Genomic DNA, 16,934 nt, shown 5'->3' with positions numbered 1-16,934 from the left:
GAATCAGACGAAAAGGGTAAATAAATCAAAGAATGAATCAGCATACAGAATCAGAATAAATTCCAAAGAGTCAGTTTAGAATCATCTAATTTAGTATTTATTATGTACAAACAATTCCTGTTTATTTTATGTCTTATACTGCCTAATTTATCATGTTTTAAAGCAAGTCTTTTTGTTTTTGATCATTCACTTATTCATGGCACACATTTGCCTGTGATTCATGCAGTTTAGATACACAACTGCTAGCATTCCTTTTGATTCTGTAGCATATTTTTAGTCAGACGCCTCTGTGCATTTTTGAATGTGTTGGAAGAGACTACTACATCATGCCAGCGGTAATGTAACAGATGTAATTATGAATACATTCACCTGCGTCCTCCAGTCACACAGTCTTTTGTCACAGGAATGACACTTCTGAGTGTGTGGAATGAGACTAATGTTGCGTATCCACACAGACGTTAACCGTTTCTGCACTCAATGCTTTTTTTAGGGGGAGCTGGGGAATTGAAAACTCCTCGCACTACTTCGAGAATACATTAAAATATTACTTTATATCTAAAAAAAAGCGCCTCTAAGGTGTTTGCGGAAGTAATGTTACACGATTCCTCATATTTTGTGAGCCGTTAGACACTTAAATAAGGGCTGAGACTTGACCAATTCTCAATTTAATTATTGATGCATCAGCGAATGCGTTTACCTTATGCAAACTATGTTGTTTTGCTCAGCCTGTGGTGTATTGTCCCAGGATTCTCTGAGTTTGTGGTTGAGCGGATCTCTAATCATCCTCACGATGATGATGATGATGATGTTGTCAAGTCTTCTGATCATCCTCTGGATCAGTTGTTTATCAAACTCTCTTGCTGTGTGACCTTAATTGTGCTTCAAATATATACAGTAGACGTGCAGGTAATTAATGCTGTTTTTAATCACTATACTGGCAGGGTTCCACTGTTTGCATCTCCAGGGAAATATGTGGATGAATATGCAAGGGATTGAGCAGAATTTAACCTTACGATAGTCTCAAACATTAGATTGAGTCTCGTAATATTCCAGCGTTTCTCCAAACTGCAGACCTCACAAGGGGCTCACTTAATGTTGTATAGTTTTGCATGTAAATGCTGAAATAATCAGTGCGTTACGCTTAGCTGGGTGGGAGAAAGCTAAATGTGCTGAATATCCTAAAGTGAGACTTCAGGCTGATTTGCATGATGTCCTGCTGTGGGAACGAGCTGCTTTGTCATTGATTGACTCTGACTGTAAATACTCCACAGTTACGCGTGCAAACAATGATTTAATATCATCTCTTCAGCCTTTTTCTTTCTGCTTCCAGACTTGCTTCGTATTCTACGTTTGATCTTTTTCTTCTCTTTAAAAAGGGTTCGTCATTGCTTAATGTTCCTGCCCCGATTTGGAGCCGATTCAATTGTTAGATTAAAGAGGTGCTCTTGAAAGTAGAAGGCTTTTGGCATCACTAAACGAGCGGTATTTAGAGGGCCTCTAGCAAATTTCTTATGTTGAGTCCAAGGTGATAAAAGTCAATATAAAAAAAAGAGCACCGGTCTTAAAGTCTTGCTAACCAACCAAAGAAGCACTTATCAATCCTAATTAGACCTACGATTGCAGTCTGATTGAGAGCCAAGCAGTATGTGGGACTGAATGTATTCTTGGTTTAAATAGGTGTTTTTGTCTCGTGCACGAATGCAACAGAGAAGCAAGGTGTTCCACCTTTTGGGTAACTTTCTGAACTATGTACATTATGGTGTGTTGGTGCTTCTGCTTGGTGCAATCATGTTCTCAAAGATCAACTTGTGTAGACATCTTTATCTGATCAGGGGTCTGTACTAGAGATCTGCGCATCTGCCAGGTTTTAGGCCGAACCCGACCGCTCCCGCTTACATTCAGCAATTGTTGTCCCGCTGCCCGAGATGCCCTGTTTTCTACCCGCCGCACCCGATCCCGCTAAAGAGCAGGGGGGAGAACAAAACCGAAAACCAACCAGCTATACAGAGTCCAGACAGCCTATAAGAAGCTGTCTGTATAAACACACCATTGACAAAACGGGTTGGAGATATTCAATGGAGAATGCTCCATGGTATTGTTCCTGTAAATGCTAAACTAAACTAAAACAATTTCAAAATATAGAAACTAATAAAAACTAGTACATCTGCCTCTAAAAACTGATTAAAACTAACTGAATTTGAAAACAAAAAGCCAAAATGAAATAAAAACTAAAATTATTGAAAAAATCCCACACTTTTATAACATTGCATGGGACTGAAGCAATGCTGAAATACTTTCTTGCATCTTTTATATACATACAATATATACATATTTAGGCCAACTTCAAAAAAGAATATAAATGCAATGAGTTGCAGATATTTGGGAGAACCTGTGGGAAAATGCAATTCTGCAGGCAATGTTCAGTTCTAATGAAAACAGTACTGCCCTTAAAGACTTGCTTATCAATTATACACACACTTAATCATCTTAATGAAACTTTTATACAAGTATAGTTGTTGAAACAGTTCATTTTATATTATTTATAAATCTTAACAGCCAAAGTAATGTCTCATTAGTTCAACTGTGTGATAAATGTGAACTACAGTATGGATTGTTTCTTGTCATATTCTGTAGTTGGCATGAGTTGTGGATCTTCTGTAAATCTTGTGTGGGAATGCATTTCTAACTAACAAAAAAAAATGCATTTGTTCATCATAATTGGACGTACAAGGACATTTCAGAACTAGAGTATGTGGGACTGAATCAGTGTTTTCTGTGTTCAAATAGTTTCCTGAATCCAATGCATAAATGCATAGCAAAGCAAAGTAATCCATCTTTAGGTCAGCTTTCTGAACAATCTACATTATGGCTTGTTGGCGCTTTCAACACATTGCAGCTGGCATGAGTTATGAGTGCTTGAGGAAACCTGTGTGGAAATACAATTCTGCTTGGTGCAGTTCTTTTGGCACCATTTGCTTTTTAGGAAACAGTGCTTTCTTGCTAACCAACCAAAATGCACCTATCCATCCTCTTTAGGCCTACTGTTGCAGTCTGTTTGAGAGCCAATAAGTACAGGCTGCTGATGTAATATTTTCTAAGAGGAACTAACTTCTTTTCGGCTTAATCCCTTTATTAATCTGGGGTCACCACAGCGGAATGAACCGCCAACTTATCCAGCACATGTTTTACGCAGCAGATGCCCTTCCAAAACCTATTCATACACACTCATTCACACTCATACACTACGAACAATTTAGCCTATCCAATTCACCTGTACCACATGTCTTTGGACTGTGGGGAGCACTCTGAGGAAACCCACGCGAACGCAGGGAGACCATGCAAACCCCACACAGAAACGCCAACTGACCCAGCCGATGCTCGAACCAGCGACCTTCTTGCTGTGAGGTGACAGCACTACCTACTGCGAAACTGCGTCGCCCAATTAACTAACATCTCCATCCAAAGAAGTCCAACTATATCAGGCGACTGACACCCAAACAATGCTTGGGACTGAAGCCATTTTCAAATAGTTTCTTCACATTCATAAATGCATAGAAAACTCAGAAGCAATCCATCTTCAGGTCAGCTTCCTGAAAAATATGCATTGTGGTCCGTTGGGGTTTTGAGCACATTGTTAATATCTAGGTGAACTGTGTGGAAATGCAGTTCTCTTGGAACCGGAGGTGGATGTAAGTCACACATGTGCAAGTCACAAGCAAGTCTCAAGTCATAACTTTCAAGTCTCAACCAAGTCAAGTCATATTTTGTTCGACTCAAGTCATGTCACTGCTTATTTCAAGTTACGTCAAGTCATAGCTTGGTCTATCTTGGTCAATCTAATTACTAATTACTATACAGATGGCTTTTTGCTCAGGAGAATGGATGTGGTTACTTCAAAGCCATTAAAATATTATACTATTAATAAATGAGACCCTAAATGACAAAACCAATCTTAAAGTGCACAGGTACATTTTTTGGGGGAATAAAATATTAAATCAAAATCATCATTTTTCTTTGATTACAAAAAACATTATTAAATTAAGACATTTCGTAAATTTCAATAACTCCAATAAAAATGTTTTGATTAGTAATATGAATTGCTAAGAGTGAACTCTAAAGGCAATTTTGAACCTTTAGATTCCAGATAATATATAAAGCCCATTTCACACATACCTTACAGACAGGTTTTGAGATCCATGGTCTGAAATGGTTTCTTGCTTTGCCTAACTTAATTCTTAATTTTTTTCCTCTGATAAATTGTTTTTAAAAAGATGCATGCGAGTAAAAAAACTGGAACATAGCATTTAACAGATTGTTTTAAATCGATCTGTATTTTAAAAATTAAACTTAACCCCTAACACTTCAACGTACATACAAATATCTTGTTTGTAATCTTTAAACCCGTAAAATAGGCTTTCTTCTGAATCTAATAAATCATTTAAAGCGGTTCTTCTTAATGAACTGAATGATTCAGTCCAGCAAAACTGATTCTTTTGGACCGATCTGAGAACCGATGAGCCGTTAATACTGCGCATGCGCAACTTTCAGTTTTGTTTTGTTTTTAACCGCTTAATACATAACAAACGATTGTGTATTTAACAAAAACAAGTTTTTTTCAAGTCATTTAACTCAAGTCTCAAGTCATGACAGTCAAGTCCAAGTCAAGTTGAATCTTTTTTGGATATTTGTCAAGCAAGTCTCAAGTCTTAAATTTTGTGACTTAAGTCTGACTCGAGTCAAGTCATGAGACTCGAGTCCCCCGTCTATGCTTGGAACGTTCCATTTATACAAGAGGGCTGCCCTTAAAGACTTGCTAACAAACAAGAAAAATACTTATTTGTCTTAATTAGACCTTCTTTAGAAGTCTGACTGAGAGATAAACAATACAGCAAAGCTTTCTGTTTTGAATGAATTTTTCTTCCAATGCAGCAGCCAAAATAATCCCTCATTTTTCATCGCTCAATAGGACAAAACTATTTTTTTAACATTGTTTGCATGACTTATCGGGTGTTTGGGAAAACTTCTTTAACTGTCCTCAAAAACTAGCACACAAAGTAAAGATACACTTGTTCACATTAAACAGAATTTATTTTGAGAAACATGCATAGGAAAGAATCTGTGATTTCTCTCTTCTACTTCTGAGAGCCAAAGTAATCCATCCCTACTTCTGCTTTCTGAAGAATGTACATTATGGCTTGTTTGCACTTTCAACACATCACAGCTGGTATGAGCTATGAATGATTGAGGAGACCTGTGTGAAAATGCAATTCTGCTTGGTGCAGTTCTGTTGGCACAAATTCATTTTTTATGAAGCCGTGCTGTTCTGAAAGTCTTACTAACCAAGCAAATATGCACCAATCCTTCCCAATTAGACTTAGGCCCAATCCCTATTCTACTCCTTAACCCATCCCCTCAGGTCAAGGGTTAGGGATGTCCTAATTCTGTTTAGCTTGAAGGTCTAGGGCTACCCCTTAAAACAGAGATTTTTCAGGACCGCACTCAAAACCAACGGGTAAGAATATTTCCCAGAAAACACCATCTACAACGGCAGCATGGCAGCACACGGAAGTCAGCAAATGCACAAATTAGTATTTTGTCATTATACAACAAACAAGCATATGTTTTAATACAATCATAACGGTGTTCATGTTTTAACATTGTGCTTTAAAAAAAAAAAAAGATTTAAAAAATGCTAAATTTTGCTATCTATAATCCATAATAATAGCTCTTGCAGGTGCTGTAGTGCTGTCCCATTTCTTAGAGGTAAGATTTGAAGCCCTTCCTCTACACACTCTGTTTCAAGGGCCAAAGGGAAGGGCTAAGGGTAAAAAAGTAGAATTAGAATAGGGTATATGCTGAGCTAGTGTTGTTCCCATACTGATAAACTTCCGGTGACCTGTTATTTTGAAAATTTTCCCACTTCATACGGTTTGTTTTACAGTATCGATGTTGTAAGGTACTTAAAATACACTCAGTTAAATAATTGTTGGCTTTCATTTAGTTGTTCAAGCATAAAACGAGACAAGAAGATGTTTACTTGCACACACCCGCCAGGATCGGCAGGATAGCGCAGAAGCTCCATTGAATATACTGGGGTAAAATAAATTCTCAAATTATTAAGACATGGCAGGGAAAAATGCAATTTAATGCAGTTTTTCTTGTACAGTCTGACACCCACTTTATATCGGATATCACTCAGCTAGTGGAGATCGCTGATTTTTAAAGAAAACGGACCTTAAACGCGCCGGTTTTTGCATTGGCATGCAGTTCTCCAGAAGCGCTTAATCCAGGTTACTGGCAGATTAAAAGTCTTATTAGCATGCTTCGGCATATATCCTATTGGGCCTTCCTGTAGCCGGCTGCCTGATGGTTAAGCTTATTGTGTGGCTAATAAAATGTTTCTGTGTCGAATAGTTTAGATAAATGCATCTTTAGATCAACATTCTGAAGATTGTGTGGTTGGTGTAGTTTAGCTCTAAACAACACAAAAGATCCAAAGATCAACCAACTTAGTCATCCTGAGTAGAAACACTAGTCGTACTGACTCCTAAACATTGTGGAAGCAATTTTGCAACAGTTTCTTGTATTCCATGAATAAATGCATATCTAAAACCAAAGCAATCCATCTTTACCTCAATTTCCCCCACAAAAAATTATGCAGTCTGGTTTGTTGTTGCTTTCAACACTCTGCAGTTCTCAAGAGTTGTAGATGTCTGGGAAAATGTAAAATGCTATTCTGCTTGGCAACATTATTATTTATATGAAGAAGAGTGCTGCTGTTAAAGTCTTGTTAGTCAACCAAAGATGCACTCATTCATCCTAAATAGGCCTGTTAAAGCAGTCAGTTTGAGAACCGTAGAATTAATAGGTTAAGAAATGTATTCTGTGCTGAAATAGTTTCTTGTTACCCTACATGCATACAGATCCAAAGATTATTCTTTAGTTCAGGGGTTCCCAAACTTTTCAGCCCGCAACCCCCAAAATAACAATGCCAGTGACTCGCGACCCTCAATATCCTCTGAGGTGGTTATAAATACAGAAACCTTGCATGCAATGGCACACACACATCAATAGACTCAAGTCTATTCTTTGTTTAAATTTTTTTAATGTATGTCATTGCTGTAAATGGGCCAGAAAATCAATCTTCTGCATCTGACGCTATTGCTCACTTTAATATAATGTATTTACCTCAGGGGTCGCAATCCAATAGAACTAGTAAATATGCTACTATAAACGACTGTTTTTTTTATCTTCAGTTGGTTATGGATAAAATATGGTAATTCTTATGGCCTAATAATAATAAGTAGATATTTGGAAATCACCAGGCGACCCCCCCCCCCCTTATTGTTCCGCGACCCCTCAAGGCGTCCCGACCCCCACTTTGAGAACCACTGCTTTAGTTCAATGTTTAGAACAATCTGCATTGTGGCTTGTAGACATCTTCAGCACACTTCAAGTCAGATGTGTGTTTTGTAGGCACCGATTAGCATTTTTACCAATTGTGACCTTGGAATGCAAAATCAGCCTTGAGTACATTGAATGGCTCACAATTATCAATTTTGAGGTTCAGTTAAAAATCATTAGAGTATTAACTGGAGATCATGTTCCATGGAGGAATTTTGTAAATATGTCAAAACTCAGTTTGTGATTAGTATTGCACATTGCTGAGAAGTTTAAGCTTGATTTTCTTTGAAACCTTAGATTCTGGATTTTCAAATAGTTGTATTTGAGCCAAATATTGTCTTGTCCTAACAATGTATACACCAATAGAAAGCATATTATTCCTCTATCAGATACTGCATAAATCTCAATTTCCAAAAGTGGATGCTTATCACTGGTTTTGTCTTCCAGGGTCTCATTTGCACGCTGGTTAATTTCCACCATCTTACCCTTCTCTATGAGCTTCTCCCTTTTCCAGCTCCTGAATGACACCCAGCAGCACTTTGATGGTTTCCTGGCTGGAGCTGATCATATTTTCCATGGCCTGCAGCTGTGCCTTAACATCCCCATCCTGATTGACAGGAACTATCTGCTTGCACGCCTCATTATCCGTTTGTACGGTTCCTGTTCCCGTGCCACCCCTACATGGAGGTGCGGGCATTGGAACGGCTTTGGAAGTCACTGTCGGTGCCTCGTCCATGCCCCGCAGCGGGCGAGCTGACAGCGTTCCCGTGTGGCACTGGACCTGCGTTGTGCAACTGGCCCGCGGCAAAGTCTGTGACTGGAGGCCGTTGAGCTGCAACGCCTTGCGTTTGCTGCGCTCGGACGGACTCTCCAAACACTCCACCTGCGTGAGGGAGTTCCATGCGATGGGTCCTGTCACTTTCGAGGATGAATCCTGGAGAATATTCCCAGTGCTCTCCTCAGAATTGAGCAAGTGCAGCTTGCCTGAGCGATCAAGAGATTCAGAGTTTCTCTGGAAGCCCTTACTGTGTTTACTTCTCACGCTACAGATCTGATAGTCCGAATTGTCCGCTGTGGTTCTTTCTGTGGAGCAGGGAAGAACCAAAGCGTCTGAGCATCCGTCCGCTCTTTCCGGACAGTCTCTGCGTTGCGGATGCTGTTCAATAGTTGCAACACATTGGTTAGTGTGCATTAATGCCCTAGTTTTTCTCACATTATGAGAGGGCACACATTCTCTACCTGCTTCGGTTGCCTTTGCCCTCTTGACATCAATAACAAAACCGTCATCCTGGTCCTTGCAGCTCTCCACGGCAGCAGCATGCTTGACCGTGTGTCCTTTCTTACGCTCAAATGGAAAAGTCTGGTAGCGCTTCCTCAGATCTGGTGAAGTTTGCACTCCAGTGCTTTTGGTGACATTGGGGATTGATCTGCGAGCCGGGACAGTCATGTACTTGCGGTACGCCACTTTGTAGACCGGCTTTCCTCCCCGGGCAGCAGCTGCCTGTTCATTCTGTGCCTCACAGATGTCCTTGAAACGCACCTGAAGGGCTTTGTTCCGCTTTCTAACATGCCGGTTTTCATCCGATGAGCCTTTGACCTCCAGGGCCATAGAGACCGCCGTCGCCTCCGAGTCTGACTCAGAGTTGGTGAGCATGCATTTTCCAGCGTCCTTGCTCACCATGGTTCCTGCAAACACAAACAATTAGGATGTTATTTTGTGATGAAATGGCGCATGGTATTATTCAAATGACAAGACAAGGCAAGTTTATTTATAAAGCAAATTTCATACACAATGCTAGTAAGTGGAATCCGGGCCGCAGCGTTCTGGATGAGCCGCAACTGTCTGTCTTTTTGGGAAGGCCATTGTGTAGTCCATTACAGTAATCCATTCTAATGCTGATAAAAGCATGAACAAGTTTCTCTAAGGCCCTGTTTACACTAGTGCGTTTTAGTTTTAAAACGCATAAGTTTTGCTACGGTTACGCCATCCGTTTACACTACGCCGGAGCTCTCAAGCGCCGGAAACAGAGCGTTTTGAAAACGCTGGAGAGGCCATTTTCATTCTGAAACGCTGCTGCTCCGTCTCAGTGTGGATGAGGAAAAACAGAGATATCTGAAAACGGAGGCGGGGCTGCTGAGATTCGCTACCTGATTGGGGCATTTGTGTCATTGTGTATCCTTCCTTTATTCGTCAAGTCCCTATCACATGACTATAACACATGGCTTTAATGCTACCGGAAGACAGTACTGTAAACAACAACATGGGCACAGAAATGGGAGCGTTGTTTGCACTATTGTCTGTTTTAGGCGCCATTGTGCAGTTATTCATTTGTTAGGTTTAGTAACAACTCAACCTCGTCGTCTGTCCACAAAAATACCTCGCGTTGCCATCGCGTTTAATGTTCAACCGACGTTTGTTGACTAACAATAACCAAATGCCGAGCGAGACACATGCTTTCTGTTTATATTAGAATGCGCATGCCCAGAGTGCGCGAATGGTCAGGTGATATACATTTTTAGGTGGCGTAGTGTGGACGGAGATATGTTCAGAGACGCTAGATGAAACGCTAGTGTGGATGCGGATCGTTTTTGATCTAAAACGCCGTTTTAAAACCAAAACTCAATAGTGTAATCGGGGCCTAAGTCCTCACCAGAAACAAAGCATCTAATTCTTGCGATGTTTTTAAGATGATAGTATGCTCATTACTGCTTTGACATGACTACTTAAATTCGGATCTGACTCCAGAATCACAGTCAAGATTCTTGACCTTAATTTTTATTGTTTGACCTTTAGAGCCAATGTACGCATTCACCTTGAGAACCTCATCTTTGTTCCCAAATGCAATCACTTTAGTTTTCTCTTTGTTTAACTGAAGTAAGTTTTGACAACTATAAACCAATCTTTTCTGAGATCACCTTAACCCCTGTGAATAAAACCAATACCCCCTCTTCTCTGCCACAACTCATCACACTCCAACCCAATATACCATTAAATCTGAGTGTGTCAATGAATTCCTCCTTACTTTTAAGTCAATTTGAACAAACGCATCTACTAAACGTAAATGTGCCATTAGCAACTGTGTCTTGTATGTAATCGTGCTAGTAGATTACATTTCTACGCTTAAATGATCTGACATAAATGTGAGAATAATCAGTCATGTAACCACAAAAGGGCACAGCTGCAGCATCCTTCATCTGCCGGGCCGAATATAGCGAATTAGCATCCCTCGCTAAACTGCTCGGCTTGTTTGCGGTGAAATTTATGGAGCAATCTCACGAGTGTTGTCTTAGCCCGTGACTTGTTTGTCTTTGATGGTTAATTGCGTCTCTTAATCTGGTGTGTTCTCGGAGCGAGCACACACAGGGAGAATGATGGGAGTAAAGCTGCGTCATCCGTCCGCTTCCCTGGAGTTCAGCATCTCTCAGATAACTAATAGAAAAAGAGACGCTGTCTGGCCTGTGATTCAGCATCATCACCCTGACAAACACTTGCAGCTTCCCTCCGAGGCCGCTGTGCCAAACTGCCTTTTTTTAGTGCAGTGAAGTGTGTGTGTGTGTGTGTGCGTGTGCGTGTGCGTGTGCGCGTGTGAGAGACTGTGTGCTTTCTCAGATTATCAGTTTCCATCATTCTGTTTGTGTTCTGTCTTTGTCTGACTGTCTTTTCATCCATCCATCCATCCATCCATCCATCCATCCATCCATCCATCCATCCTTTTACTAATTGGTATCTATCTATCTATCTATCTATCTATCTATCTATCTATCTATCTATCTATCTATCTATCTATCTATCTATCTATCTATCTATCTATCTATCTATCTATCTATCTATCTATCTATCTGTTGGTTCGTCCGTCCGTCCATCGTTTTACTTTGTCCATCCATCGTTTTGTCCATCCGTCTGTCCGTGCATCCATCCATTATTTTATTCATCCATCCATCCTTCCTTCTATCCTTTTATTCATCCGTTCGTCCTTCTAACATTTTATTCATCCATCCTTCCTTTCAACATTTTTTCCATTCGTCCTTCCTGCTACCGTTTTATCCGTCTGTCAGTCCTTCTAACGTTTTATCAGTTTGTCCATCCTTCTAACGTTTTATCCGTCCGTCCGTCCGACCGTCCAACGTTTTCTCTGTTCGTCCATCCTTCTAATGTTTTATCCATCCGTCCATCCTTCAAACATTTTATCTGTCTGTCCATCCATCCTTCTAGCATTTTATGTCCGTCCTTCCTTCTAACGTTTTATCCGTCTGTCCGTCCTTCCTTCCAACGTTTTATCTATCCGACCGTCCTTCTTTCGAACGTTTTGTTCGTCTGTCCGTCCATCTTTCCATCCATCTTTTTCTTCTATCATTTTATCCATCTGTCTGACCTTCCTTATATTTTGTCTGTCCTTCCTTTCTTTCTTCTATTGTCCTGTCTGTCATTCTTGCTAACAATCTGTCTTTTGTTATTTTTCTGAATTTTTTTTCTTAAAGTAAATATGGACAGATAAACTATTAACTGCATATGTGTATTTTTTTAGTTAAAAGTTTTTGTGTACTGTAATAACTATAAACAAATAGATAATATATAAATAAATATATTAGAGGTTATATCAATCCGTCCTTCCTGCTAAAGTTTTATCTGTCTGTCAGTTCTTTCTTCTAAAGTTTCATCCATCCGTCCGTCCTGCTAGCGTTTTATCCATCCGTCAGTCTTTCTAACGTTTTATCAGTTTGTCCATCCTTCCTTCCAACATTTTATCCATCCGTCCATCCTTATTTCTATCGTTTTATCCATCCGTTCATCCTACCTTATAATGTTTTATCCATCCGTCCATCCTTCCTTCTAACGTTTTATCCATCCGTCCATCCTTCTAATGTTTTGTCCATCTGTCTGTCTGTCCTTCCTTTTAACGTTTTATCTATCCATCCGTCCGTCCTTCAAATGTTTTGTCCATCTGTCTGTCTGTTCTTCCTTCTAATGTTTTGTCTGTTCTTCCTTCTAACGTTTTGTCTTTCCGTCCTTCCCTCCTCCCTTCTATTGTCCTGATCTGTCTATCTTGTTAACAATCTGTCTATTGTTTTTCTTTTCTTTCATTTGTTTTTTAACATTAATATGCAGATATTAACTACATATTTATATTTTTAGATAAGTTTTTTGTGTGTACAGTAACTATAAATAAATGGACTATTTATTAATGATTTAATTAATTTCATTATAGAAAAATGATCATATTATATTTGTATTTTGAGACTTCTAGTGAACTTAAGTTCTCTTCCTAAATTCAAGCTCTTTAATCCATTCTGTAGTCACCGCAAACCCCTCTTGTGTGACAGATTCACCATTTTCAGCAAAGCATTTGAAGACAATTACAGCTGAACTTCTGCAGTTGCCATCTGTTGTGTATAATCTGTTGGTGTTGGTATTTTGTGTGAATTTTTTATAGTTTTGTGCAGATAACGGACAGCTCTATTGGCACAAACTTATTCTTAACACATCTTGAGACCTCTTCTCTTCATCTTTGTTGTGCTTCAGTGAGCTGTTATTGAACATAAGAATCTGTCATAATGTGTGGACATGAATCAGCCTAATTACAGCAGACTTCTGCGAAACCAACTAGCCTTTCACAACCCACTGACTAGTCCATTAAGACGAGATGTACTTTCAAACATCCCTTATTTTTGTTTGACTCTTGTTATAGATTTTTTTCCCCCCTCAAACAGAAGGTTATATAACGAGAGCCCCAAACATGGAAAATGACTTTTTCTTTAAGGTTATAGTTTGATTGTTGTGAAGTTTTCGGCGACGGCTAACATCACTCAAGCTGGTTTATTTCTGAACACAAAAAGCCACGACTATTGAACCAAATCTGATTTCTGCTCCAGTAATCTGGTCTTTCACATATGAAAGATTCATAATAACTGATATGGAGCAGCAGCTTTAAATCTTTATCTTATCCTAAGGTGTCTTTTCTATTGTCTTGAACAGCTATTGCTTTTTTGTTCTCTTCTTAATTATTTATCAGCGTTCCTACCATTGGATTTCTCTGTGACTGTTATATGCTGGTGTTTAATATATACAGGGCAATTAATTCAAACAAAGTGTCGGTAAATACCTTTTAGATAATTACAAAATGTTTTTATTATGTTTAAATTGTTCTTTTAAACTTTATTAAATAATCTTCAAATAAATTTTTGTACAAAAACCGTACACTAAAAAATGCAGGGTTCCCCACTTTTCATTCATGTTTTCCCAACACAGATTAAGTTAACCTTTTACAAATTTAAGTGTATTTGAACAAAACACGCTGGTTCGAGCCTCGGCTGAGTCAGTCAGCGTTTCTTTGTGGAGTTTGCATGTTCTCCCTGCTTTCGAGTGGGTTTCCTCCGGGTGCTTCGGTTTCCCCCACAGTCCAAAGACATGCGATACAGGTGAATTGGGTAGGCTGTATTGTCCGTAGTGTATGAGTGTGTGTGGATGTTTCCCAGAGATGGGTTGTGGCTGGAAGGGCATCCGCTGCGTAAAAATCTGCTGGATAAGTTGGCGGTTCATTCCGCTGTGGTGACTCCGGATTAATAAAGGGACAAGGCCGAAACAGAAAATGAATAAATGAATGAACATAAAACACTTAAGCTGTCTCCCAGAAAATGTAATTGGTAATTCAACTTATTTTAAGTAAGTAGTTTGAACAAGCAGCAAAAAAAATTAAGTATGTAATTAGTTATAGTTTACACGATGATAAGTGATTACATAATTATAAAAATAACTTATTACTATAAAAAGTGACTATTTCATTAGTAAAAATGTCAAAATAAAGTTACAAACATGCTGTAAAAAAATGCAGGGTTCCACAAAACCAATTTAGTTAACTTAGTTGTTTTACAAATTTAAGTCGATTGAACATAAAACAATTAAATTGTCTAATATGTGCAGGGCTAATCAGTTATTCCATTAAACAGCAGTTTATTGAGTTATCCTATAGTTACTATTAATAGGGTTAAAATTGGGATAATGTTGACACTTATCCCCTATGTGTTTTTTCAGGTCGGAGCTGTCATTCATGTATATGTTGCGATGCCAGTTCGATGCGTACGTCGCATTATGAAACTATTCTCGTTGACATCTTGGAGTGAACACATAGACTGAACTTGAGGCCAAGTGATCTGGTCCGATAAACTCACTGCACAAACAGCCTGACCGTCCTTCTAATGAAATAAATGTAGTAATCTTCAACTTAATTTGTTTAAATTCAGCCCATATTAATTGTTTGCAAACAACTACCTTAGTACACTTAAGGAAATCCATTGAATTATTTATTTCAGAGCACATACGCGCATATTTATACGGTTAATTATTATCTGATTATATGGAATTTGTAAATAATCATGTAAAATTAATATAAAATTTGGAGAATACTATATTGACCGGTGTTATTTTCATTGCTGAATTCAACAATTCCCTACGCATTTTCTGTATTGGGGAAATGACTTAACATTGATGCACATTTATAATGCCCAAGTTTGATAATTATAATGCCTAAGTTGTGCTAAAAGTGTTTTTAACCCCTATCCTGACACTATTTTAGACCTAACCCCTATTTAGACACACTACTAACGGCTTTCTTACCTGTTTTCTAGTGCACATGGGAGTAATAGTCCATACAGGAGCGCAGTGTATGTTCTGGAAATCCAATAATATCTAATCTAATAGAGTGTGTGGGACTCTCGGCGGGCTTGGAGTAACTTCTGCAGGAGTGTCATGTTGAGCGTCTCTAATGCTCTCTGCACTATTGGATTATGTCTATTACTCCAAATCATTTGTTGAGGGTCTGTAAAGCGGTGGTGACAGACCCTCGCCTGCTACTATCTCCAAGACCCGTTGAGAATCGATGAGCTGCAGACATCATTACAAAGCCTTCAATACAACTCCCAAACACACACACACACACACTGACTGTATAACACACTCAGTAGATCAATAAACCTGCAATTGTGTTATGGAGAGATTCACCCCAAAATGAACGTGTGCTGTTTATGCACTCAGGGCAGTTAATGTGCACTGTAAGGATGGCTAAATCTCTTCATATTATCAGACCCCGATGAGTGTGTGTGTGTCATTGCATATCAAACGACTAAAAATACATCATGATATAACTAAAGCAGTGTCCACTGTGCTGAGCGAGAGCGCTTCTGTTAAACTAAACACAGTCGCATAATCAATGACGTAAGCGTGCTCGGGCTCGGAAGGCAAATGCAGTGTGAGTGCAGGCCACAAACGCACTTCGGCATGGTTCAAGGCATCTACCTAATGTGAGTACATCATTACATGCTGCAACGTACTTCTACACGGTCAGTTATTCATCTCAATCTATTCAGTGTATCTTTGGGTATTGATGTTGTGCATTTCTGAATTGGCTTATTTTGTTGAATTTGGAGCATCAAAACGAGCTGGGCTGAAAGCACAGCTGAAAGCTTCCAGCATCCAGGTTAAGTTTCTAACTTAATGAACTCAGAGCTGGGTGCACCTCTGAAAGGATCTAGTGGACTCGGTGCTGAACGAATCTACGCTGTTTTTCAGCCTTCCTAAAGCACATAAAGCACATCTAGGCCCCGTTTACACTAGTGCGTTTTAGTTTTAAAACGGCGTTGTAGAATGAAAACGATCCGCGTCCACACTCGCGTTTTACCCAGCGTTTCTGAACAGCTCTCCGTCCACACCAAAACGCTGAAAACGCACATCACGTGACCACACACACACACTCCCGGGCAAGCGCTCCAGCATTTCTACCCAGATGAGAGCTCTGCTTGTCGGACTGCTCATCAAGCATCTCCCGCTGGATCTAATCTCGCTATATTTGCTAAACGTGATATTTCATTCATGTTGTTGTCTTTATCTAACGACATAGGCCAATTCCCTGACTTTGGTCATTGGAATCTATTAAGTTACTTGTTCACGGGTAACATGTTTTGGTTAAGCGCAAATATAAGTTAATGATTAATCCAGGTACATTGACTGATCGCTTGCCTTTATTTCCTACAATGTATAAACTTATTGTATGTTATACTTTTATAATTATCGATTATTAAAACTGATATTCAGCAAAAGAGAGGGTGTGTTTCGTATTTTCACTGAAATTGAAAGGAGGCAGTTGTTATCGGCTCCGTTTTGTTATAAATATCCACACAGTGAAGATGACGCTCATATATGCAGCACGACGCCTCAACATTTCTGCTGTCTGTTAAGTTGCTAATATTAAAATGAAAATAGGCAGTTCCTTAAATCATGTTTACATTTTATTGTTGAGAAAGTGAAACAACGTAGCCAGGGCAATGTGAATGAAGTTATAAAGTACACTGTTCCCTTTGAAGATTTACCCGTGTCCTCGGTATGTTTTCCATATCAAACTGAGAAGGGGGAGACTGCAGCCTTGATCAAACTTGCAAAGTCTTAACTTACAAGAAGAGGATGCGAGACTGAACTGTGTGTGGGCTACTTAATATTGAGGAAAAGCCCCAATCAGATAGGCGAACGTTTGCAGCCCCGC

The 16,934-nt window shown here is 39.3% G+C and overlaps 2 protein-coding genes across 7 annotated transcripts in view; one reads left to right on the top strand and one right to left on the bottom strand.

The window, feature by feature from the left end:
- dock1 (dedicator of cytokinesis 1) overlaps positions 1-16,934 on the top strand; it is a 502,920-nt gene that overhangs the window by 232,203 nt on the left and 253,783 nt on the right.
- The window catches only part of insyn2a (inhibitory synaptic factor 2A), a 72,592-nt gene that overhangs the window by 35,947 nt on the left and 19,711 nt on the right, over positions 1-16,934 (bottom strand). The window contains exon 2 of the mRNA XM_087276942.1: positions 7,890-9,090. Coding sequence (XP_087133068.1) covers positions 7,890-9,085 — 1,196 coding nt within the window. The 5' untranslated portion in view covers positions 9,086-9,090. The remainder of the gene's footprint in view (positions 1-7,889; positions 9,091-16,934) is intronic.

This window comes from Danio rerio, chromosome 12 (assembly GCF_052040795.2).
Source record: "Danio rerio strain M-AB ecotype USA chromosome 12, GRCz13ab, whole genome shotgun sequence".
NCBI classification, from domain to species: Eukaryota; Metazoa; Chordata; class Actinopteri; order Cypriniformes; family Danionidae; genus Danio; species Danio rerio.
The sequence above is the reverse complement of the archived record's forward strand: the minus strand, read 5'-3'. Positions and strand labels throughout refer to the sequence as shown.